Consider the following 24,042-nt stretch of genomic DNA (forward strand, 5'->3'; position numbering starts at 1 on the left):
TCATTACTGAAGAGACAAAGCCACACTCAGGCAGGGAGTCCATGGCAGTGCAGTCCTGCTAGCATAACGCCAGTGTACAGACGCCGGAGGGGGGTGTCTGTACTTCCGCTCTCTATATGGTAGAGGAGAGGCACAGAGGACCCCAGCCAAGATTCTCTATTATTGGTGCGTGGTCGAACAATCAAGGCCTAGCTTCTCAGGAGGTGATGCAGGGTGGTTCTTAAGTACAGTGTAGTCCCCAAGCACCCACAAAGGAATGTCCGCACACTGTATCGGTTAAAACACAGTCTTTATATAATTAATATTCAAAGGTATATACAATATCACAATAACGCACTGTGTGCTCGGAAAATCAACAATGGCAAATATATACAGTTCTAAAGTGGTACAACAACGATTATTAGATCTCATTAAAGTGCATCAACTATACTGTCAAAATGTCACACAGATCAATAAAGAGGAAACCAGCAGTAGAAAGAGGAAAGAAAGCAAGATGGTTGAACAATTGGCAGAATGCTGGCCTCATACCATTAAACACAGTTCTGTGTGGAGATCCCCCCACCTGGGCAAACTGTAAAGCAAAGATGTATCACAACCCCAGTCCATATATATTGTTCACACTAGACTTCCCAATAGTTCTGCAACCCCAAAATACCTGGCGTTGTAGCGTTCCTCGTCGGGGAATCGACGGCCCTTCTTGAGTGCCCTCCCTTTAAGGCAGGAGTCACGGGTCGTCGAACGTCTGACGGAGAACAGGTCGAGCTACGACGGTGAAGTGGCCACGTCGTTCCTAGCGGTGCTTGTTGACAGGGAAGCGTAAACGTCCTGCAAGCACTCCCAATCACTTACCATGCATGTAATCTATAGACCTCCTGGTCCCTTAGGCTCATTTGAGGAGGATGCTAGGCGACTTTAATTTAGGTCTCAATGACCCAGCAGATAAACATGCCCAGGAAATTACCAATGCCCTGGAAACCTTGGGACTATCTCAAAAAGTAAACCATCCCACCCACATCAAGGGTAGAACCTTAGACTGGGTAGCCAATTATAACTGCACAGCGACGATTACCTCCATCGCCCCCCAACCTTGGACAGATCACTCCCTTGTATCTATCACACTATCAACCACTAGATCTCAACCACTGGGCTCACAAACAGTGCCACCTTGTCTGACCAGAAACAAAAAAACTATCACTGTAGACAACGTGCTACCTAATATTCTTCCAACTTTAAACGCCTTGCCAGACAACCTTGACCCAAGTACCCTAGTAAAGGAATACAATAATATCATGTTGACCACCTTAGACAAAATTGCCCCCACTTAAACAGAGACCGAGTAAAAATAAAGCACACCTCAATAAGTGGTATACGCCTAAACTAAAGGACTTACGCACACTGAAAAGAAAGTGTGAAAACAGCTGGAGACTGTGCCCATCTAGTGATAACAAAAACAAGCTATCCTCAATCTCAACACAATACAAAAATGAAATATATCTGGCAAAAAGAAATTCTTACAATGAACGAATAGCCAACGCCAACTCAAGTGTGAAAGAAATATTTTCCATATTAAAAGAATTGTAGTCACCCATCCCAACACCTGGTGTATGCATTAAAAATTAAACCTGGTGTTCTGAGATTCAACAAGCCCTAACTAACAAAATAAGAACCTTACAAAATAAAATAAAAACCAAAACAGATGATCTGAAACTAGCACAGCCGACTAACTCCATGCCACCTAATTGCACAACACCGGCTCAAAATAACAGCTTCCGTTTCACTAAAATATCTGTTCTAGAGGTAGAAAAAACCATTCTATCACTTAAACCCTCGAACTTCAAGGGTGATGTCTGCCCAGCACACATTATAAAAGATGCAGCCAAAGACCTCTCCCCATTCATTTCTAAACTTATTAATAGCTCATTCTGTACTGGAATTGTCCCAGCCAACCTCAAACAATCCTGGGTACTCCCACTTCTGAAAAAGCAAACACTAGACCCTCATCGCTACTAACTACCGTCCTATCACGACGGTAACATTTCTCCTAAAAATCCTGGACAAAGGTGCCTACGTGCAGATACAAAAATATCTCGAGCTCCATAATCTCCTAGGGGTTAGACAATCAGGCTTCTGACCGTTACACGGGACGGAAACGGCACTGATAGACCTAAAAACCCAAATCGATGAGCTGAGAGACAGTGGGAAGACTGCCCTTATCCTATTACTAGACCTCTCAGCAGCTTTCGACCTGGTGGACCACAAGGTCCTCTGCAGGCATCTGAAATCAGCAGCCCACTTCTCAGCCGAAGCAGTTAGGTGGATAGAATCATTCCTGAGCGACAGAACAATAAGAGTGTTTTCCCCATCAGCAGAGGCTGACCCGTCCCCGATCACCTGTGGGGTGCCTCAGGGTTCCTGCGTGTCGCCTACCCTCTACAACATATTCACCAAGCCTCTGTTTGACGATCTGGACCTTCTGGGGATCACCTACACTAAATATGATGATGATACACAGATTCTCCTCCCGCTTTCTGGGGATCATGACAAGGACGTGGCGCTGCTGAATAGAATCTATCTCATCATTCAGGCATGGATGGCCACTCACGGCCTCTGCCTGAATGATGATAAGACAGAGTTGATCATTTTGGGTACCCCTTCTGATATCATCAAACTAGGTCCGGCATACACCTCATTCATCATTGATGGCAATAATATCAAAGTCTCTAAGGAAGCAAAAACCCTGGGATTCTATCTGGATGCAAATATGTCCTTCAATAGACAAGTGAAATCCCTGGCCTCAACTACAGCATACACATGCAAATTGATCAGAGCGGGCAAGCCTTTCTTGTCAAACGACAACTGCATTATTCTGGCCAGAGCACTAATCTTATCAAGACTAGATTTTTGTAATGCCCTCTACTGTGGCACCAACAAAACTAACATCCATAAACTCCAAATCCTACATAATAATGCTCTCAGAGCAGCATTGGGCATCAACAAAAGAGTACATATGACCTCCATTAGACGCCAAAACAAATGGCTCTCCACACAAGACAAGATACAGCTGAAAATGGCCTCCTTAACTCACAAAGCATTACATAATGCTGCCCCTATCTACCTAATTAACAAACTGTTGAGAAGATCCTCCACCAGGCCCAGTAGAACCATCAATGCCAATTGTCTTGTGGTACCCAGATTCAAATCCACTAATATTGGTGGCAATAGCTTCCCGGTGAAGGCTGCTAAACTCTGGAACTCCCTACCTCACGAGTTAAGAGCTGACCAACCCTACCTTCATTTCAGAAAGAGCTACATCGCCTTTCTCAACCAAAAGGCATTAATGACTACGTGACTACTGCATAACCGTCTGTAAATGATCACTCTACATTTCTGCCTTTGTAAATATGATATTTTACTTTTTCTCTAACTAAAACTATGATTGTAAACCATTGTATCTACTTTGCAAATGCACCTACCTTTATGTCTTCTGTATTTACTATTATGTCACTGTGATTCTCATTATGTAACTTGTAAGCTTTTCACATTCTTTTTGCTGTGCCCTGCTGGGTCTGGTGCGCATTGAAATTCAATAAACAAACAGACAAACAAACATAACAAAACAAAAAAAAGTAATCAGTGAAAGCTGTCTCCCACCAAAATTCCTGAGATTCTAGAGTCTTTCCCGGAGACCCGGAGAAATGGTTAAAATTCCTGAGTCTCCGTGAAAAATCCAGAGGTTAGGCAGGTATGGCACCAAGTCATCATTATTATTATCCCTCTGCTCTTATAGAGCTCCTTTTGAAAAGTAATCCCACTACAGGTAGCTAAAGTGCGTATTCCACATTATTAATTGCTGCCTGTGTTACAAAAAAAGAATGCACATTTGTGTAAAACGCCCGAAAATTATAATAGGCAATGCATAATCCCTTAATGTGTGTGACATTAAAAAGCAGTATTTTTTAGGCACCCAGGTGGACTAGGTCACTGAACTGCAGATGTTGTCGAACTATGAAAATGTGATGCATGAGACCTCTACTTACTTGCATTCTTTTGATGAGGTTTACTCGGCATATAGGGGCAGTGGTGATATTGTCTTGCATATAGGGGCTACGTTTAATAAGCTTTATACTAGGCATGATGGGAGCGGCTAAATCAGTTGGTGTCATTGTATAGTTTGTCATTATGTTGTCCATGTCTGTTATCGCATCTATATTAAAACTAGTTGCACTCATTCTAGCATGCTCAGTTGTCTTAAGATGGCCATTTCTTACTTTATGTATGACCTGTATTAAGGACTGGGTGTTTTTTGACAATGATGAAGGGATGCCAGTTCAAGTAGGAGGTGGGAATTACAAGCACCTGGAGATCGAGCACGGCATGCAAACTAAAGTTTGCAACATGTACTGCCAGCAGCCAGGTTATACTCATCGACATAATATGCCAGTCTCCAGGAGATTTTGGGAACCGGTTTGTTTTGGTGTGTTTGCTTAGTACCGCAGACCCTGAGTGCTGTCAAAGTGCCTCTTTTTTCTGGGCCATTTCGAATTTTCACCATTTGTGCAGCGGCTTGATATGTCTATTGGGAGATATTGCTGCCTGGAGTTGTTGTCACCACCTGAAACAAAGTAAAACCACGTTCTCCTCACATTTCCATCTGTCACATCTTGGAACGTTAACCTACTATTAGAAAATTATTCATATGGTTAGTCTAGTATGGCCCCTTGTGAAATACATGTGAGGTGGTACGAACAGAACACCTGGCTGCAACACAGGGCCAGTGGTCAGTGGGCCCTCAGACCCCTGCAGGCTGGTCACACTGCAGTGTGCCAGTTCAGACAGTTTGAAACTGCTTCCCTAAGAGCAGGTGACAGAAAAAACATTTACTTTGGCAGCAACAGCTGTGTTTTCACATTAGAATTCTTCTGTAAAGTACTTGAATTACAATGTAATGAAACTAGCTTCATTTATATAGCAATTATTTGCTCATATTGAGGAGGGGTCTTGTCGCACAACAGAGGTGTAGTTTGGGAGTGACGTGAGCCAGTCGGGGAGGAGGGGCGCATTCTGATGAATGGGGGAGAGGGGGTGCCAACGATGCTTCCCGCCTGGGGTGCAATCTGGTGTAAAACCGGCCCTGATTAGGATATATCGGTTGTCACATCTGTCACTGTATTGTGGGAAATAGTTTGAGTTTTTATATAACACGCTGCAGCCGTCAGGCCTTTGGTGCATCAGAATTGCAAACACAATGCATAGAATCATAAAACATGGGCAGCATTAGAACAGGAAATCATAAACAAATTTAACAAATCTATGGGTACAATTGACATTTATTTCTCGTGCATTAGGTGCACTGTGGTAAGAACCAGTGCTATGGCATTTATTAAACACCAGAAAACAATAAAGAGGGTTTATGTAATACAAGGGACGCACAATCCCTTAACTGCAATCTAAAAATTGCAAAATTGGTTGGAGTGGTTTGACTTCCAAACTTGAACTTTAAAGATTGCATTGCCTAATAAGTGATGACCCAGGTTTTAAGGGGCTAATCCAACCTCAACTGAGTTTGGCCAACTGAATTTACTACACCACAATTTCATTGAATTATTTTGGAATCAGATGACACGTTTGTCAGGCTCTCACAAATGCTCATGAACCGAGGGAGATTATGTTTACCACAAACTACAATGCAATCTCTGTTACTAGAGGGACACCATTTGTCAATCTGTATCCTATGAACAACTTTCAAGTCGTACAATACTATGCGCCCCTACCCGACTGTGATGGAACCAGGGTAACACCTTTTTTCTCAAAACTTCTTTTGACTCGCTTCTAGTAGAATTCTCTACGTTTGTAATGACGATATTTCTCTTATACTGGGTTAGTTTGCTTATTTTGTTGTTTGCAATCAATGGTATTTGATTTTTCCTTAAACAAACATCCCTTGGCTTGTTATTTGACATGTAGGTTCTTTGCTTTAAACTAGCGGTTTTAGCTGGGTCTGGGAGGGGCTGTTAACGACCGCATGGATGGCCTACCAAATGTTGCTGGATTACTAACGAGGAAGCCTGAGTTGGGAGTACGCCTTTGCCTTGCCCATCGCTTTCAGTTTTGCCTCCCATCTCATTTTTACTTCTCACTGCTGTTAGGGTGGTGTGACAGTATTGTTCTACTGTCTTCCAGGGAAACTCAGCTGCCCCATGTTTGACAGTCTGAATCCATTTCCTAAACTCTTTTAGATTTTCCAGTTGGTTGACTTTAGCTGTAAAGCAATCTTTTATTGATTGCCAATCTGAAGAGACATTCGGCTCTAGGCCTGGCTTCTCCCCACTTGAACTAACCTGCCACGGGTGGGGCAAGTCGTGTGGAGACTGAGGTGGAGAATCCTTCAGCCACAGGCATTAAAGGCTGTAACAAGGAGTTCTTGATTGATGTGACATCTTGTAAGAACCTTTTAACCCCATCATTGTGTTCTGCAACAGATTAATCTCTGTTTGAGAAATAACAGCTGAAGGACCCTTTTCATCAACCAGACAGCTGTTAATTTCATCAGATTTCTCAGGCTTCATATTCACTTTCCTGGACAGTTTGCTGGTTCAATTTCCGGTGGATAATGTTCGAAGTCAAATCTTGGGGTGCTGTTAGACATAGCAGATTTTCCGAAACTATGGGATGGTTATAGGATGGTTTATCGAATGTTCCAGCTTCCTCCTCTGAAACTCTAACTCTCATCTCTCTCAGTCTCTGTCTTCTTTTTGCACTCCTCCCAAAATGCAGGTTCAAATATTGCAACAGCCTCTATGTTGCCCCTGAAATTGAGCTAATCCGGTAATAACAATTGGTCCAAAATGCTTCTGACAGGGTAATATGGGTCCCATAAAAAGACACCATTCATCAGGAATTAGGATAGTTCTCCATTTGATTCAAATCACAGTCCATGGCAGCTTCAATATAGGTTGCATTACCTTGAAGACATTAACAGTGCTAGCCTTAATTAACTGCAAATATACCGCTACAGCCCAGCCTGGCAGTTCATGTGAGCAATAGAATGAGGAGCAATTACAAATAAAACTGGGAACAGTTATGTTCTTCTGAGCAGTGTGGTAGATCTCTGGCGGTGTTCAGTAGTGCAGAACGCGTCTTCACTTGAGGTCGTAGTCTGGAAGCCGAGTATGCTAAATAGTCGAACAATGCATCATTAAATCAAGTCCCCTATGGAGCTTTGCATGATGTGCTCTAACAAATCAGTTTTAAACAAGACTCTTTGGTTCTTAATTTGAAAACACTGTGAGGGGTCAGAAATGTGAGGCGGACAACTTTGTGAAGATTTTTCAAAAGATACCATTTTATTAACTTAAAAGGTTGGATAAAGGCCTCACTATTCCAACCCTGACGAGGATTTCCCTGCCTAAAATAAAATAAAGGAAACACTCTAACAAAAGGTTTCTGTCCCTCACACTTATACATACAATAATTCAATAAGGTAATATATGTAAAATCAAAAATGACAATTATAACAGTTAAATCCACAATCTGATAACTGTTTCTCCTTCCAATCTGGGTGAATTCCCCTTCCTTAGATTCAAGCAGGATTCTATTCAACTGTTTCAAACAATAAGGAAATCCGGTTTTATAATAAAGTTCTAACTCTGTTCTTTTGGTTCCAACTTGACAACAAAAGTTCCAATGTACATCCACTTGTTCGAACGTGAACCCAACCAACAGTTCAAAAGTATTCCACAAGGGTTTCTTCTTTTCACTTTTGACAAATGAGCTTGAAGCAACTTCTTCTCCTAGATCAAAATTTGTTCTTGTTTCATTAGAATCAACAAAAATGCCTTTGTTAAGATTGTTCTGCAATAGTTCACAAAACACTTGTTCCATCAATGTTGTTTACTTCTACAGCGGTTCACACAACACTTGCTTCAGTGATATATGTTTGTCAGGAGTTTCTTAGTGATTCTGCCACTTCTTCTTTTATGACACTTCACCACCACACCATAGTACTTCATCAACTTCCACCTGGTCTGCTCACCTGCCAGGCCTACTACTACAAAGTTCTCTGCTCTGGTGTACTCTCCTGTCAGAACAGAACACAAAGGTTACACAGTCCTCTGACTTGGTGTACTCTCCTGCCAGGCCAGAGTAAACTATTAACTACAAGTACTTATGTGGTAAAGGTAAGCTTCCAACAAATTATAAAGATCTCTTGCTTCACATCAAGTTTAGAAATCTCGTCAGGTAAAACAAGAACCACACTGGTACTGTTTGTTTCACACTAGTAGTTGCTCCACGCAATGCAGGTTGTGCTCCACTCCTTCTGAATACTTTCTATCAGAACGGCAGCCATCCTACCAGTCTTGTTTCTCCTTTCTTTCAATAGTTAAGATTATTCTGCAATATTATGTATAACCATTCTGTTATTGGAATCTCTTCAGTGAAAACAAGAGCCACACTGGTGCTGTATGTTACACACTTGCAGGTTATGCTCCACTTCTTCTGAGTACTTTCTACCAGAAGGGAGGCATCCTTCCTGCCACTCTTGTTTCTCACTTCTTTCAACAAACCACTGTGAACAATCTTCATTGATCACATTTGCCCTTCTTTGTCTTAAGCAATATTATTCATAATCATTTGGTTGTTTTATTGCTCTCTCTCTAAATTGCTGGTTGAAAGAAGCTTGATTAAGAGCCACTTTCTCTTGACTTGGGTAATGGGGGTTTTGGTTATCTTTCTTTAATATCACTCCCTTTTGACTTTGGCAATGATAGCTCAGGTTAACTTGTTCAAGTCTTGTCCCCTTTTTATATGTGTTCTTCATTAGATCCTTGTAACAATAACTATAATCTTTCCTTGTGTTCACAAGGTTTCTACTCTGCCCATTTGGCTCCTTAATATCAGTTTGGTATTCCAAGATCTGATTAAAGGCTAGCATTCGCTTACAGAGCATTCTGGGGTTTGCACACTTAGGCAAACTCACCGGTCTCTTTGCTCACCTCTGGGTGAAAAGCTGCCGCTGCCTCTTCTCCTGCTTCAAGGGCTCCTGCCCACTTTGGTTGCTCTCCAGCGGCCTGCGCCGCTTGTAAAAGGAACTTTCTCTGACTGTTTGACACTCCGGTGCTCACCAACCACCCAGAGTGAATGAGCATTTCAGAGAGTCTCTCTCTCTCAGAAGAACGGTCTGTCATGGCATCGCTTCCCGCTGTGTGTCCTCTGCAGCTCAGAGCTTCTGCTCTGATGACCTTCTCAGGACCCGGATTTGCATACACACCAGTCGGGTCCCAGCGTCTCTTTGCTTTTAACAACGGATGCTCACAGCTCTCACTAATATTCCAACTACTTCTACTGGTCCACACCTAAAGGGGGTTTTAAATACCTCCCAATACCTCTCAGGTGGAACCATTAACATCAATTAACTGCACAGAGTAGTCTTGTGCCTCTATTTCCCTCTTCTTTGTCACAGTACTTTGAGCATTGTGGGACTTGAAGTCCACAATGTTCAAATTACTTCTTTTCATAACTTTATTTCTATCCTTATTTAAATTCCCTAAAGGAGTATTATAAGCATAACATGAAGGTTTTTGTTTTACAGAGGAATTTGTTTTTCAAATCTCCAGTGTTAATGTTTAGAGTTGTATTTTTATTACCCTGAAAGTCATAGGAGCTTTCATCTCTAGGAATGTTTGTGACATCAAAAGAGGGTTTCTTTTCCCCAAGGCATAAGTGTTTAGGATTGTTCTTATCCACATTGATATAATTATTTTGGGAAGTTAACAGCTCTTTCTGACATCAAGCCATTACATGTTTCAGTATCACTGATCTTTCTTCATTTGGGCCAGATAAATACTGCGCCTTCTCCAACGTAGTCCTCCTGCTCCCTTGCGACCCTTATCCTCCCAGGTGATCCCCTTGGCTAATACCGCCTCCAGGGTCAGAATCAGGAAGCGTCTGCCTTTCCCTGGCTACCTGTGAGGAGACTTTAGGTAGAGTTTTTGTGAGGACTGCGCAAGATTCATCACACCACCCACCATTTTATAGTAAGGAATCAAATTATTCTAAGACATTGCAGGATCATGCACTCTCTATTGTGCATTCAGTTGATCGAAACTGAGCCCCAGTGATATATATCACCTGCCTGACTCTGCGGACTGCTGGGAGAGTTGTTCAGGGACCAGGTGCCACCCGGAGCTGCTGGTCCAGGGGGCAGAATGAAGAGGATCCCTGGATCACGGTCCAATGGTCTGTGGCACTTGATAGGGGTCAGTCATCAGGTTACCCCCAAACTCCATTCCCAATGTGACCCAACCCATATCAGAACCCCCCCCCTCTACAAACCCACAGATCAATCCACCCCTGACCCAAAACAATGCGAAGGGGCGCCTACACAAAAAAGTATGCATATCAGCAAACATGCAATTAAAGCGAAAAAGCATGCAAAAAATCCAGGAATAATCTGGAAACACTCCTAGACCTCTCAAAGAGTACCTACCTCCCCAAAACTCTAACATAGGCTTTTCAGAGGAACCCCGAAATAGCTCCAGCTGCCTCATCCTAACCCATAAAAAGTGAAAGGCCATAACCAATAACAACCCTCAGTCCATTATCACTCACTGGTGCAAACCATCAGTGGATGTTCCACCAAAGGGGAAAACGGAGAACCCTATATATGCCAGCCAGCTCAGTCTGGCAGTGCGAATTCCACAAGCAGGAAGCTCGAGTTTGGTGAAGACTAAAAAGTGGATAGCAGGGGAGACAAAGTTGGCTGGAAAGACAACTCGTGTTCCCCAACATGGCCACTGATGGGCAAAGAAACATGACGGGGCATATCGTTATAAAGTCTTTGAAAGGTCTCACACTGCTCTGCAGAGCAACATTTTTTGAGAGGCTGTCTCTTCTGCTATGAAGCATGGAGCAACAATACTCAGATACTTATACTGTATTCTTCTTCCCCACAGATCCAAGAGTTCAAGACTTCCTGCGTACGGTCTACGAGGACCTCGCCAACTCCAGCCAAGGCAGCGTGGTTCACTTGGCATGTGCGCTTTTTCTACAAGCTGGCATACGTCTCTCACCCCATTTTGTGGAGCAGACAGCACTGTGGGCAAACAGCAGCCTGCAAACAACAAATTACAGTGAGCCTTCGAGGACAGTTGCTCAGATAAACGAATGGGTTATCCGTCAGATTGGAGGTAAGGAATAGAGGCAGCGTCACCTCATAATGATATCACCAGGCCTACCAAGTGTCCACTTACCACTAGCGAGGGATAATTGGATGGTAGAGAAATGATGTGCTGTGTGCATGCCTCATCCCAGTAGGAGAGGTGAGGAGAGAAAATTCAGAAAATGGGTTTCCGTGCTAACTCTCTACACCCCCCTATTCCTATTGGGAAATTGGAGTCCCCCCGAACCCCTCTCAAGGGCAAAGGAACGCTGCATCAAAGCCTCAAAAAGAAAAGGCATATTCCTTTGAAATCTGCGGCAGTAGCAACCGCTGTTTCTGCCATGATGATGGTCATTGCTAATCTCACAGTAGAGATTACCCTAGATTCACCACGTGCATGCCGTAAAGTGCACCGGAAGCTGGCGGCATCCCGGGGTTCCCATACCCTTCACCAAACACATGCATTGAGTCCCCTGTAAGTCTCTGCCTATGTGGAGATGTTATGTTGGGTTTCAGGGGGAAGACGGATAGGATAGAGGTTGTGTTATTCTGTTTGTGCTTGCAGAGCCAGGAGAAACTGCCATGTTGGCTTTCTGAGTGTGCATTAATTGTGTGAACTGGGGTTGTTGTGTCCAGAGGGACAACGTCCAGTGTTTGGGTTGTTTGTTATTTGCGACAGCTTGTTCTTGTGTGCGGATGTGTGGATTGTGTGTTTGTGTGTAGTGAGGTTAGCCCAGATGGGCGTGTGTGGTACGTGGGAGGCATGCAGGAGAGGAGCGAGGAGCTGGGATGGTTAGAAGGGCCGAAACACAATAGAGTGGCCATACTCAAAATGCAGCTAAAATCATTACAGTAGCTATACTCAAAATGCGCCTGAATGCAATACAGTGGCTATACTCAAAACAGGATCTAGCAGAAGAATCCAAATGTCGAGTAAGAATGGGAACAAAGCCAACCCTAAGCTGTGGACCCTGTTTGGGCGTTCTTGCTAGAGACCTTCTCTCTATATTATGGGAAGAGGCCACTATAGATGCATAAGAGCATCTCTACTAATGTAATCATTAAGACACATTGGGCCTCATTATGAGTATGCCGGTCCGGTAACAACGGTGTCGGTAAGCTACCGGCACCGTTGTTACCGGACCAGCACACTCCAAGTTCTGCATGCAGGTGCTGTCCCGCCTGCCAGGTCTGACCTGGCGGGCGGAAAGGCACCTGCTGGCAGACTTTGACGGTAGCACCGGCACCATTATAAATGGTGCCGGTGCTACCGTCCTCCCCATTCCCGTTGAGTTCTATGGGACTCGAATGGGAATGGGGAGTTACTTTTCCGGCGCCTGACATCATGGACCGCATCATTTAGAGCAGGCGTCTGCAACCTTGCGGTATCCAGATGTTTCGGCCAGCCCTAGCCAGCATAGTCCAATGATTGGGTAGGACCAGAGCATGTGGATAAAGTCAGACGACTCAGAGCTACATTGAGGGCAGTTTAAAACTCCCATACCTGTGAATTTTGAAATCCTATGAAGGGTCAAGTAAGCCCTATGTAGTATGTACAACTGAATGAGCTTAAGCCTGGAGTTCCTCAACACCCGTTTAGTGTATCCCAGTACCTGCAACCATTCAGCCTCAGTAAATGTCCTTCCAACATCGGCCTCCCATGTCACACACACACTGTGTCCCAATGTCTCTCGTGTAGACAGCAGTGCCTCGTATAGTCTGGAGACTGTGTGTCCGCCCTCAGCCACATCGTACAGTGTACCTAACAACTAGTCTTCCTCCTTACTATCATTAAGGTCCTTCTATACCTTCTGCACATTTCTGACCAGAGTCTAGTGCATCAAGAATTGTCCCCTGGGTATTCCTGTGTGTCCCATAAGTGATCCAAAATTTGCTATTTTTGCATCGACCAATAGATCCCTGTGGTACGAATGCCACTTGTCTGCCAGTGCCGCCTCCTCTGTATCCCAGGATCCCGTGACTTCCCCACAAATGCCAACAATGGGATATTTGGAGAGAATGGATTCGCGACTCCCACCAATTTCTACACCCTGGGCCGTCTCGCTATACCCAATTGCATGAGCCAGGCTATCTCTGCAGCAACTAAATCTGTCGCCCACAAGACTTCCTTTAAGAGATATCGTCCCATTGACCGCCACAGGAGTCCCGAGTCCAGTGTGGCTTCATCTGCCAACCACCTTGTCACAAACTGTAATTGTCCCGCAAGGTAGTACAACTCGAAATTGGGCACCCTCACGCCCCCTTGAACATAATCTGCCTGAAAAGTATTCAAAGCTATCCTACACTTGCCTGATCCCCCAAAGAAAAGTGCTCACTTTCAAATCCAAATCCACCAAAAACGTTCTAGGGATGTTATATGGAATATTAGTGAAATGGTATAGCAGGCGGGGTAGTACCACCATCTTAAGCAAGGCAACCTGGCCCATCACATATAAGGTTAACGTTTGCCAAAAGGTCATTGAACTGGAGAACCCCTCGAGGGCCTGCTGCATGATGTGTTTTTGGGCGTCAGCCATATTATGTCTAACATTAATCCCCAGGTACTGAAAAGACTTTGCCACTTCAGCGCCAACACAGGCAATTTGCTCTGATCCAACACAATGAGATCTACTAGAGGGAATAAGCAAGATTTCTCCCTACTTACTCGGATGCCCGAGAGCTCCGCAAATTGGTCGATTACATCAAGTATATACGTTAAGTTCTCTGCCGGTGAATGCACATAAATCAACATGTTGTCTGCATACCTCGATATCACATGACAAACCCCTTCCACCGTTATCCCTGCCTCTTCCTAATTCTGCCGCAAGAAGACCGCCAGAGGCTCCACAGCTAATATGAAAAGCATTGGGGACAATGGGCAGCCCTGCTTGGTGCCCCTATGCAACCCCAATTCTTCAGAGATCCATTTCCCAGTCCTTACTCTAGCCCAGGGTCCTGAATACAGTAGCTCATCCCACCTACAGAATCTCCCCTATTCCAAACTGCTTCAGCATTGCGTGCAGCCAACCCCATCTGACCGAGTCAAATGCCTTAACTGCATCCAGGGAGGCCACTGCACATTCTCCCCCCCCCCCGTGTTTAGCTCATCCATCACGTGATGTAATCATCGCAGGTTCCATGCTGTGCTTCTATTTGCCACATACCCTGTCTGGTCCGTGCATATCAAATGACTAATCACCTCCTTTAGTCTACTTGCCAATGAGGCCATGAGTGTCAGGTCCCAGTCGTACGCAGAGGTAGCACATACTCCTACCTCCCCAAGGGGTCTGTTGGTACCTGTATTAGTGGCTATACAGGGTTGCTGCAACCCCTGTGGGGAAAGAGGGTTATGGTCTGTGGTTTGGATGGGTAGGGCGTTGTAGGGTAACCGGGTAGAGGGTAAGGTAGAAGTAATGGATAGGAAAGGGGGTGTTAGGGAAAAGCTGCTCTCCTCTTCCTCCGGTTCCATTGATTATGGCCATGTGCAGTGACCTGAGGCTCCTCATACATACCATGCCATGCATTCATATGTTCTATGCCCCGGTAGTGCCCTACTCAACTGCACACACCCATCACACTGAATTAGCAGCCCTGTACGTGGCCCGGTTGCTTACCAGGCATTACATGAGCCCAGTTCCCTCACTGAACCCTTCTGCTCCCGGTTGCCTCACTGGGTTTGTGTGCATATACCAAAACCAACCATTAGATGCTACAGGCACCGACATTGCATAGAACAGACATGCTTCAACAAAATTGCTAAATAGCTTAGAATATGCACTTAGCTTTGTCTTGTTGTCCTTGTCATGCATGTGTGTCAGTACAAGGCGTAGACTGATACGGCCTGCGTGCGCCAAACCAGATCTAAAGAACTGCAGAAAAGAATAGAATTAGACGGTGCAAACACTCTTCTGACGTGCGTTATATCACTATGCTATACGCGAGAGCACCCCATGCCCTCAGCGGGTTAATGTTCCCCATGCGGTAAGTTCCCTCTTTAATACATGAAGCGGATGAAACTGTTTACTTACCTCTTAGTGAGCGGGGCCTGAGCAGTGGGAATCAGGCAGAGTGAGGCCCTGCTGGAGGTTTGCCTGGGACAGAGCTCTCAGAACACTTCTGCTCTGTCTGGAAGCTTGAGCATGGACGGCTCTTGTTGCATGCACATAAGCGTGGGCATGGCCCGGGTGCCTCCCCATGCTCGTGGAGCTCACGTGGGCAACTTTTCCTCGGCTGGCATCTGGTGCCGCTGAGATGTCCCATCTCCTTATTGGGTGACTGTTCCTTTGTCTGTCCTGCTCCCAGCATTGAACACCTACATGAGGGACAGATATGGCACCTGCTATGAGTGGCACACAGTTTGTGCTTTCCTGCTTCTGGCTTTCTGGCACTTATCCTGTTTTTCCTTGCATGCAGCATACATCTGTCTTTCTCACTCGGACTTGCTTGTGTGCCCCCTACTCTCTGTTTCCTGATAATGGGCCTCATTACATGGTAGGCGGTAAGGGATTACCGGCACCAGTTAGGGCACCGGTGCCGGTAATCCCTTACCGCCCTACTACGAGGTCCCTTAGTGGGTCCCTTCCTTAACGCCAGGTCTGACCTGGTGTTAAGGACGGGGCCCGTTAAGGGACTTCAGAGCTAATAACGGTACCGCAAATTGCGGTTCCGTTATTAGCTACTTCCCCATTCCCATTGAGCCCTGTGGGAGCTCAAATGGGAATAGGGAATGGTTCCTGGAATGGGGACTCACCGGGTCCTCCAAGGTCGGAATGATCCGGTAAGTCCCTATTCCGGGAACACAGACCCGGAATGCGGTAAGGGGGTAGCCATGGCGCTAATAGCTACCGCCTACCGTGTAATGAGGCCCAATGAGTATTTTATTATCCTGATTGATCATGGACAGTGGTCTGTAAAAGCCGCAGTCCTGAGGCTGTTTGCCTGGTTTAAGTATTGGAACAATCACGGATTCTCACATACTTTGGGGGAGTTGGCCTTCCTCCCATGCCTCCTCACATAATTACATAATTACCTCACATGGTGACAGTAGTTTTGGTGCAAGTGTCGTGGTGTATGTTGTACAAAACTCTCCCAGCAGGCTGTCTGGCCCGGGTGTTTTGCCTGCCGGCAGTAGCTGTATAGCCTTTTTGGACCTCATCCACCGTAAGCGGAGCATCCAGACTGTCTACCTCACCCTCACTTAGCCGGGCAACCTCATCTCGGTAAAGCAGTCTCTCCTTCACTACCTTCCTGCTCTGCTGAATATAATCTTTCATAGTACCTGAATAATGTTGCATTTATCTCAGCCTGAGTGGTCAATGAGTCCTCTCTTCATTCCGCATGGCGCATATAATTTCCCTGTGTTCTTCCCTACTATACAGCCATGCTAGCACTTTGCCTGGTTTATCCCCTTTTGCATGCAGTCTCTGGGTGTATTTTGCATAGTCTAAATTTCCCAGTCGCTCCCATTCCTTAATGCATTTTTGTCTCAAAGCCAATGACCAGCTTTCTGTATCGTCCACCGATTCCCCAGACTTTTCAAGTAATTCAACCTGCATTTCAGTACCCTGCAGGGATTCTAATATCTCCTTCCTGAGCCCTCCCATTTTCCCAATCGGAGTTCCCCTTATCACTGTCTTAAAGGCATCCCATAAGGTGCTGCTGTTCTCAATGCTACCCGTGTTTGTCCCAAAAGGTTCCTCAATTTTATTCCCTAAATAGTCTCTGAATATGCCATCCCATAGGGCCCCCACTCTGAGGCGCCAGGTCGGGATCGGCGGACTGGGAAAGGAATGCCGCCATAGGATGATCAACGGAGCATGGTCAGAAAGAACCATGGCTTTGTATTGTGCCCCAACAAATTCCTAGGCTGTCTCACGTCCCGTAAACGCATAATCTAGCTGATATAAACCCCAGAGCGTGCCGCATAATGTGAGTATTCCCTTGTCTTCCCATGGATACACCTCCATATGTCAACAAAGTCAAACCTCCTCAATATTTCACTCAGCGCCTTCGCAGGAGGGGAGGGCTGCCAGTATCTATCATCAGCTATCCCTGAGTAAAGGGATCTAAAAAATGTTGTGGCGTCATTGTTATGTGCATATGTGTTTATAATGCATATCTCCCTGTTCTCCAAGTACCCATGTATCGATGCCATCCTGCCTTCTTCGTCTCGCGTCTAGTCTAGTAACTGAAAAGGAACCGTCAGAGCAATCCATATTAACACACCCCCCACTCGGATATCTTGAAAATGAGAGCCATACATCTTCCCATCCCATTTCCTACTTAGTATATTTTGTCGATCAGAAGTCAAGTGTGTTTCTTGTAACAGTGCGATATGTATCTTTTTCCTTCTCAAGTAAGCCTCAACTTTAAGCCTCTTCACGAAGCTGTTGAAGCCTTTAACATCCCATGTCACTATGTTGACGTCACCCAGCATTCAAAACCCTTCTGCCTGGCCCTTGCAGTTTCTATTGGCCGCCTGTTAGACCCACCCTGACCTCCCTTTTCCCTTATGCATTTCACCCCCATCATTATTTGACCTAATCTGCTCGCATCCCCCACCCTCTGCACAACCTCCCCCGTCCAACCACCATGTGCCACTGCGTCTACCAGTACGACTGTGTTCTGCCCGTAAATGCCTTTTTGTTTGTTTCTTAATCTAAAAACTACCAAACACAAACTTTGTCCCAGTTTAAAGGGTGATAGAACCAGACACCCCAACAGAACACCAACAACCCTGCACCGTAACTAGTGCCCAGGCTTTGTTGCTTCCACCTCCTCCTCCCCTCCCCTACACTGCTAGGGGGTACATAGCAGCAGAACACCTTACAATTGGCATCCAAAACAAGAAGGTCACGAGGGTGCACTAGCAGCCTGATCGGCACACCCTCAACTCTCGATGAAAGCGTTCTCTCTCCTTCAGTGTCCATCCCACATACAGTGTCTCATGGACTGTCAAGTTCTCTTCAAGTCTCAGAATGCATTTCCTTTCCATTTCTATTGATCATGGAGCTCTGTTTCTTCTCTTCGGGAGCTGTGTGATTCCTTGTGTGTCCATCCATGCGTGTGCCGCTTCTGTATTCATATAGTCTGGGTATATAGCAAGATTCGAGGACGCCCGCACTATGCTTCCTCCAGGTCTCGAGAACGCAAGGTTCCTCTCTCTGGCTTTCTAAATTCATTATCCTTGCTATCACCGGTCTAGGGGGGACTCCTGGGGGTGGTCTTCAGGCCAGCGACCTATGTGCCCTTTCCACTGTAAAGCCCTGTGTTAACTTACCCGGGCCACCTTCCTGCATGAGAAAATGTTCAATGAACACAGTAACCAGCAGCCCTAAGATCTGCATATTATTTCTCCTAGCTCTTCCCTCTGAATCCTCCACTCTGGGCTCAAGCATGCACACCATGGCATCCAGCACAGACAATTGCTCTCGGCTGGCCATCACGCTCGATGCGTTTCTGTCACCTGTGCTTCCACTGTACCTAGCCAATCTGCCAGGTTCCTTACATGTTGCCTCAGCAGCCGTACGTCCACTATAACTGCATCCACTTTCTGCTCCGAGCATGCTTTTAGTGAAGCAATGGCTGCAAGGATGTGGCTCTCATCCAAGGCCTCAGCTTGTGAAGTACTCACACCCTCTGCAGTGACCATAGGTGGTCCATACCTTATCTCTGCTTCTTTCTTAATAAATACCTCCATATTCATCTGTTTCGCCTTGCTCTGGTAGTGTTTGTCTGGCATGTGTGCGGTAGTTTGTGCACTAAGCTGCCTGTACATCAATGCTCTGTCACAGCAGGCCTCGTCAAGTACAGCTCCCCCCCCCGCGGGTTTCAGGCCAACAGTCTGCTAGTCTCATGCACTCAGCTCAGCTGATGTCTACCCTCCACAGAGTGACTTCCATGCGGAGCGTCGACTCGGAACTTGTAAGGGCCTTAAAATAGGTCTTGTGGGCACCCTCTGGTGCCCCCGTCCTTGGGAAGCTTCAGGGGGTCTTGACCTTCACAGTACTTTAACTTCTCTGGTCCCCCCAAGGGCAAATCTCCTGAAGCCACCAGCAGAGTAACCCGGAGCTATCAGGTGGCAGCTCCAATGTCCACAGTCCCACAACATACAGCTTTCACACCAGAAAAAAGGATCTCTCCCCTCCACGTGCTACTACAGGGTGCAGCTTTTAAACTTGCCACGATCCGTAAGAGAGGAAAAATGAACAATGTTTTGCTGCCTTCACTGGTGTCTTCCCCGGGCTGCACATAGGAGCTTGCGGGCCTTGTTCTTCCTTTCAATCCGTCGGGCAGCCAGCCTGCTCATGTTTGTCGTCGGGCTTGCCCATTGTCTCTGTGACCCCTGCGGATGTCGCTGCATTCTCCCGTGCCTCTTACCCGGACCTCAGCACGCCCCCCGCTGCCACTCGCTGAATGGAAGACAGAAGAGGGACGGAAGCAAGGAGGGGGTTCGGCAGAACCTGCGCTGCTCTCAGCGCCTACGGTTCGAGACTCGCTGTTTCGGCGCACCGGCCACCGGTCTTCACAGGATCTACCCAGCACCCTGGCAGGGTGCAGGGGCTTTTATGCTCAACGGTCTGCGTCCCTTCTACAGCCGATCCACAATGCACTTTAGCTCAGCGCAGCTTGTTTAGCGCACTCGATGTTGTAGCCTACATCTTGGGGGCACTCGTCTCCAACTCTCGAGGCCAACATCCACCATCCATGTGCGTCAATTCTTTACCGTTTTGCCCCCCTCCGGCTCCCGCTGTACTCCACTCCAAGTAGTGGTGATTTACAGGTCGAAGCACTCTGTTATAGCTCCGAAACAATTATCAAATATAGGATCGTGCGTGAGCACTCGAGGAGAGCTGCTTCACTCCATGGCTGCTAGCCAAGCCCCACGCTAGCCAGCATAGTTAATGGTGAGGGATCATAGGAGTTGTAGTACAAACATCCAAAATGTTGCAGAGTGTGCAGCCCTCTGCTTCAGGGAGAGGACCTGCTGTCCCTTCACATCAGAGAAGGAAGGAAAGTCATCTCGGGTTCCACAATCTCTTTAAACTGTCAGTCAGTTAAGAATGCAATCTCTTGCTCGGAGACATATAATATAGGGGGTGGCCTCACCCCACAAATAAATATGACTCTTGTGTCCTTGCTATGGATTAAGATGTGCCATACTAAGTGAACAGAGGGTGATCTTTATGTTTCCTAAATAGAAGGTGCATGGCTGCCACTGAATCTGATGTCTGATTTGCTTTGTGCCATACGTGACAAACTATGTATGCTTATAGCGAGCAGTGGTTTGGCATTGTCGAGGGTACTGGTGAACTGGGTTTATGCAGGGGCTGTAAATAGTTCGGCTGCAGCTTCTTACTTGTCATGATATGAATACGGCCAAAAAATACCACGAATACTCATGCCGTAGGTGGTACGATTTGTTGTGAGCTTGAAGCAGTGCTTTTGGCATCTCCTGTCCTGGAGAAGATCAGAAACTGGTGGAGGTCATCATAAAATGAGTTTATCATAGTCCATTGACGGTAGAGAAAAATGGGGTGTCCTGTACAGGAAACACAGAGATCAGTTCGGGGTAGGTCATCTTCAGACATCCTTAATTGTGTACCGCGGTGGGAGGCAAAACTCAAATGAACAGAGTATCCCCGGGAAAAGAGGAGTTTGCACCCCCCCTTCCTAAAAATCTGCAGGACTTGTGTAGGTGTGTTCAATGCACAAAGACACTGGACATTTCAATCACCTCATCACAGCACTGGTAAGTGAAAGCATTATATTGTTTAATTAATACATGTGTGCCTCATTCTTACCTAGGCACTCACGGTCATGAGATTCTTTAGTGAGTAGCTAATCTCACAGCTGGGTTGGGGAGCAAAACAATAATTTTACTATGAAGCTGCCCTTGCGGGGTGGCAGAAGCTGGGAGGCTTATCAAAAGGCGCCCTCTCTAAAGTTTCTCAGTGAAAGTGCAGTACATTTATATATTTTTTCCCTTTTCTGTTTTGTTTCTCTCATTTTCATGCGACAGTTTGACGCATGGGGATTTGCGGGCAAAATGGCATGCAAATCCTTGTTTTACACGCAAATAATTCCATGAATCAGGGCCCATGTGCTTTTTACGCCAGCCCTAAACACGTAGCTTTATACTCAGAATCCTGTTTTTCTGCCGCAGGAGGGATTCAAGAATGATCATATGCCATCTGCATGTAACACTCCTATTCACCGCGAAAAGGACAGAGTGATGTTGTACGATCTCACAGTTGCTCCTTTTTGCGAAAAAGGAGTTATACCTGCACACCGGACACGTCACAACCCACAACCTTGGCTACTGTCAGCCTTCAACTTGGTACAGGGCACCCTGGTACAGAAACGTGCGGAATCCCAGAATAACATGCCTAAAGGATCTCTCCTAGCCCCATCCTGCTTCACACATCCCCAAAGCTGTTTGCAAGTGGGCACAGTATGGGCAGCCTACTCTGATCATGATATGATATGGCATTTATGATGCGCCTATACACAAGTGTTTCAAGGCATGAAGTGACTCTCATGTGACTCTGTGGCTTTTTCATGCTTTCTTTTTCACTGGCATAAAGAGTGCTGTGAAAAACATCAACAATAGAAAAATCAGACCTGTACACACTGATTTGGGTTGGCCACAAGCTCTAGAGACAAACTCACAGAGCCTGTGCCTTAGCCCTGTAACCCCTGTGATGTACCAGTGGGTGTTTTTCAAAAGTCCTTCCTTTAATCTTACAAACGTAATTGAATTGTTATGAACTCATGAGAGAGGGGTGCTCTGCAGAGAAGATTCTGTTTGAATTAAGAAAGTGGTAGTGGGTAAAGTCGGGGCCTGTTTCGTGGTGCAGAGCCTTTGCCACATACTCCACCACTAACTCCAAGGCCATGTGTCTCCAATTCAGTGCTTCAAACTGTGAGTAGGACATCAGACTGAATGCATTCAGGCTTTGTTTATTCAAACTGTAAGGATAACATAGCAAGTGCAACATATACAAAATGTGTTATGATAGACAATAATAGGTAAATGAGCAGTGCAATAAAAAGTCAAGGGCACAACGATGAGTCTGTGGACTGTGGGAGTGAAGAGGAAGTTGCCTGGGGGAGGAGTTCGGGGGGGGGGGGTGAATTAACTAGGGTGGCGAAAAATGCCTAGAAATATCTGCTCACTAATTACTACATTGCTTCTTCCTAGCTTTGGCACTTGATGGCCATTGAAATGTGCCGAACGATAGTGTGTACAGTGTACACCCATGCTCGTAGGGCTGCCATTTCAAGAGAAAAATGTGACTATTTGTACCAGAATGCACAGGACTTTATATATGCAGAGATTATTGCAATGTGACATCTTAACATCTATGGTTGACCAACGCCTTCGTACACTGCGCACAATCCAAGAAAGCTGCACGTCCCTCTCTGGCCCCCAGTCTTATTAACGTGATCACTGTTCTCTTCGCAAGCGGCTAGGTCTCCTGTCAAAGGAAAGGTTCGGTGCATGCTAATTTGTCGACTTCAGCACTATATTTTCAGCCAATCGACTCCAAAAGTTGGACAACTTAGACTCGAGACTAAAAAATGGCTCTTCCTCATCACAATCCCTGAACATGCACTAACCAAGTTTCGTCTAGTTAAATTGGCAATTTTAGTCAAATTTCATGAGGATCATGTGGGACCACAACCGGGATCCTCATGAAATATCAAAGAGTAGGTGCTTTTGGGGTGACATTAGTTTTTCAGTTAGCACCACTTTATTGCTAGAGGCACGTCCAAAGGGAAAGCCAAGATGGTGCATGTCTGTTGCTACCCAGCTAGCCAGTCATAATTTGATACCTGTCCTCTTTGTAACAATAGGGATTCACGTGGTAGCAATGCAGAAAGGTCTAGAAAGTACCAATATCATCAATGTGGAATAAGAAGAAAATGAGGCCACCACACAAAGTAGAAGAATTCCTGCCCCTTGCTGAGCCCCGGATCAGGAGCACGCTGCATTACGCGTTCACACGAGACACCGGATAGGTATATAACGAGTATTCTTCATTGGCCGTTTTCCTTACAGCATGGGCCCTTAGGGGCCCCTGAGATCCGTCTTGTGATCCCGCCAGAAATACCTGCCTACTGTTCCCCTCCCATATATTCATGGCCCCAAGTCCATGTGCTTTCTGTGGAGACCCTTAGGAGACACACCTTTCTTTCCCACGGACGGAGTTAAAGGGGACACAACGCCCCTCACAAAGATGGACGCCAAGAATGACTGGCTGCCAGAAGGGAAAATCATTCTGGGGGCTGCAGTTTTTATTGAAAAGAAAGTGAAACATCCACTGGACACACAGTATCAAACAGCTCGTTTATCATTCACCCATCCACGAATTTGTTCCACTGCCAGAACTTTAACGTGTTGCTCTGGAAACGAAGGTGTATTGATAGTCCTAAGAGCAGTGAAAGGGTTAAGCAACCTGAATATTGCCACAAATTCTTCAGCAGAGTGGAGCTCTCAATGAGAAATGGAAGCAACATTTTCTAACGAAGATGACACCTTCTGAAAATTAGCTATAGATTTTACAATTCAATTATTTAAAGCATGTTCCTATTTTTTTAGCATGCCAGGGCAGTAGCAGTTCCTAACTCGTCGTGAAAGCACTTGTTGCTAAGTGCCAAACAGATGAAGCAGAGATCACAGTAGTACGTCTAATAGAAGTTGTGTTCTCATAAACGATGGATCAATGCATGTGCTTAGCAGTCATTCTGTGAACTTTGAACTTGTCATGATTATCATTTGCATGGCGTATGTTTGTTTTCCCAGCTTCGGTGTCGGTGGAGCAATGTGCACTTCTCCAAGAAGCTGTGGCGCCCCCTCGGCAAGTGTTAGGAAAGATTTT

General features: G+C 45.7%; 1 protein-coding gene across 1 annotated transcript in view; it reads left to right on the forward strand.

Moving 5' to 3' along the window:
- SERPINE3 (serpin family E member 3) overlaps window positions 1–24,042 on the forward strand; it is a 228,538-nt gene that overhangs the window by 49,981 nt on the left and 154,515 nt on the right. Inside the window, exon 3 of the mRNA XM_069640667.1 lies at window positions 10,953–11,186. Coding sequence (XP_069496768.1) covers window positions 10,953–11,186 — 234 coding nt within the window. The remainder of the gene's footprint in view (window positions 1–10,952; window positions 11,187–24,042) is intronic.

Source organism: Ambystoma mexicanum, chromosome 7q (assembly GCF_040938575.1).
Source record: "Ambystoma mexicanum isolate Mex_15411 chromosome 7q, UKY_AmexF1_1, whole genome shotgun sequence".
NCBI lineage: Eukaryota > Metazoa > Chordata > Amphibia > Caudata > Ambystomatidae > Ambystoma > Ambystoma mexicanum.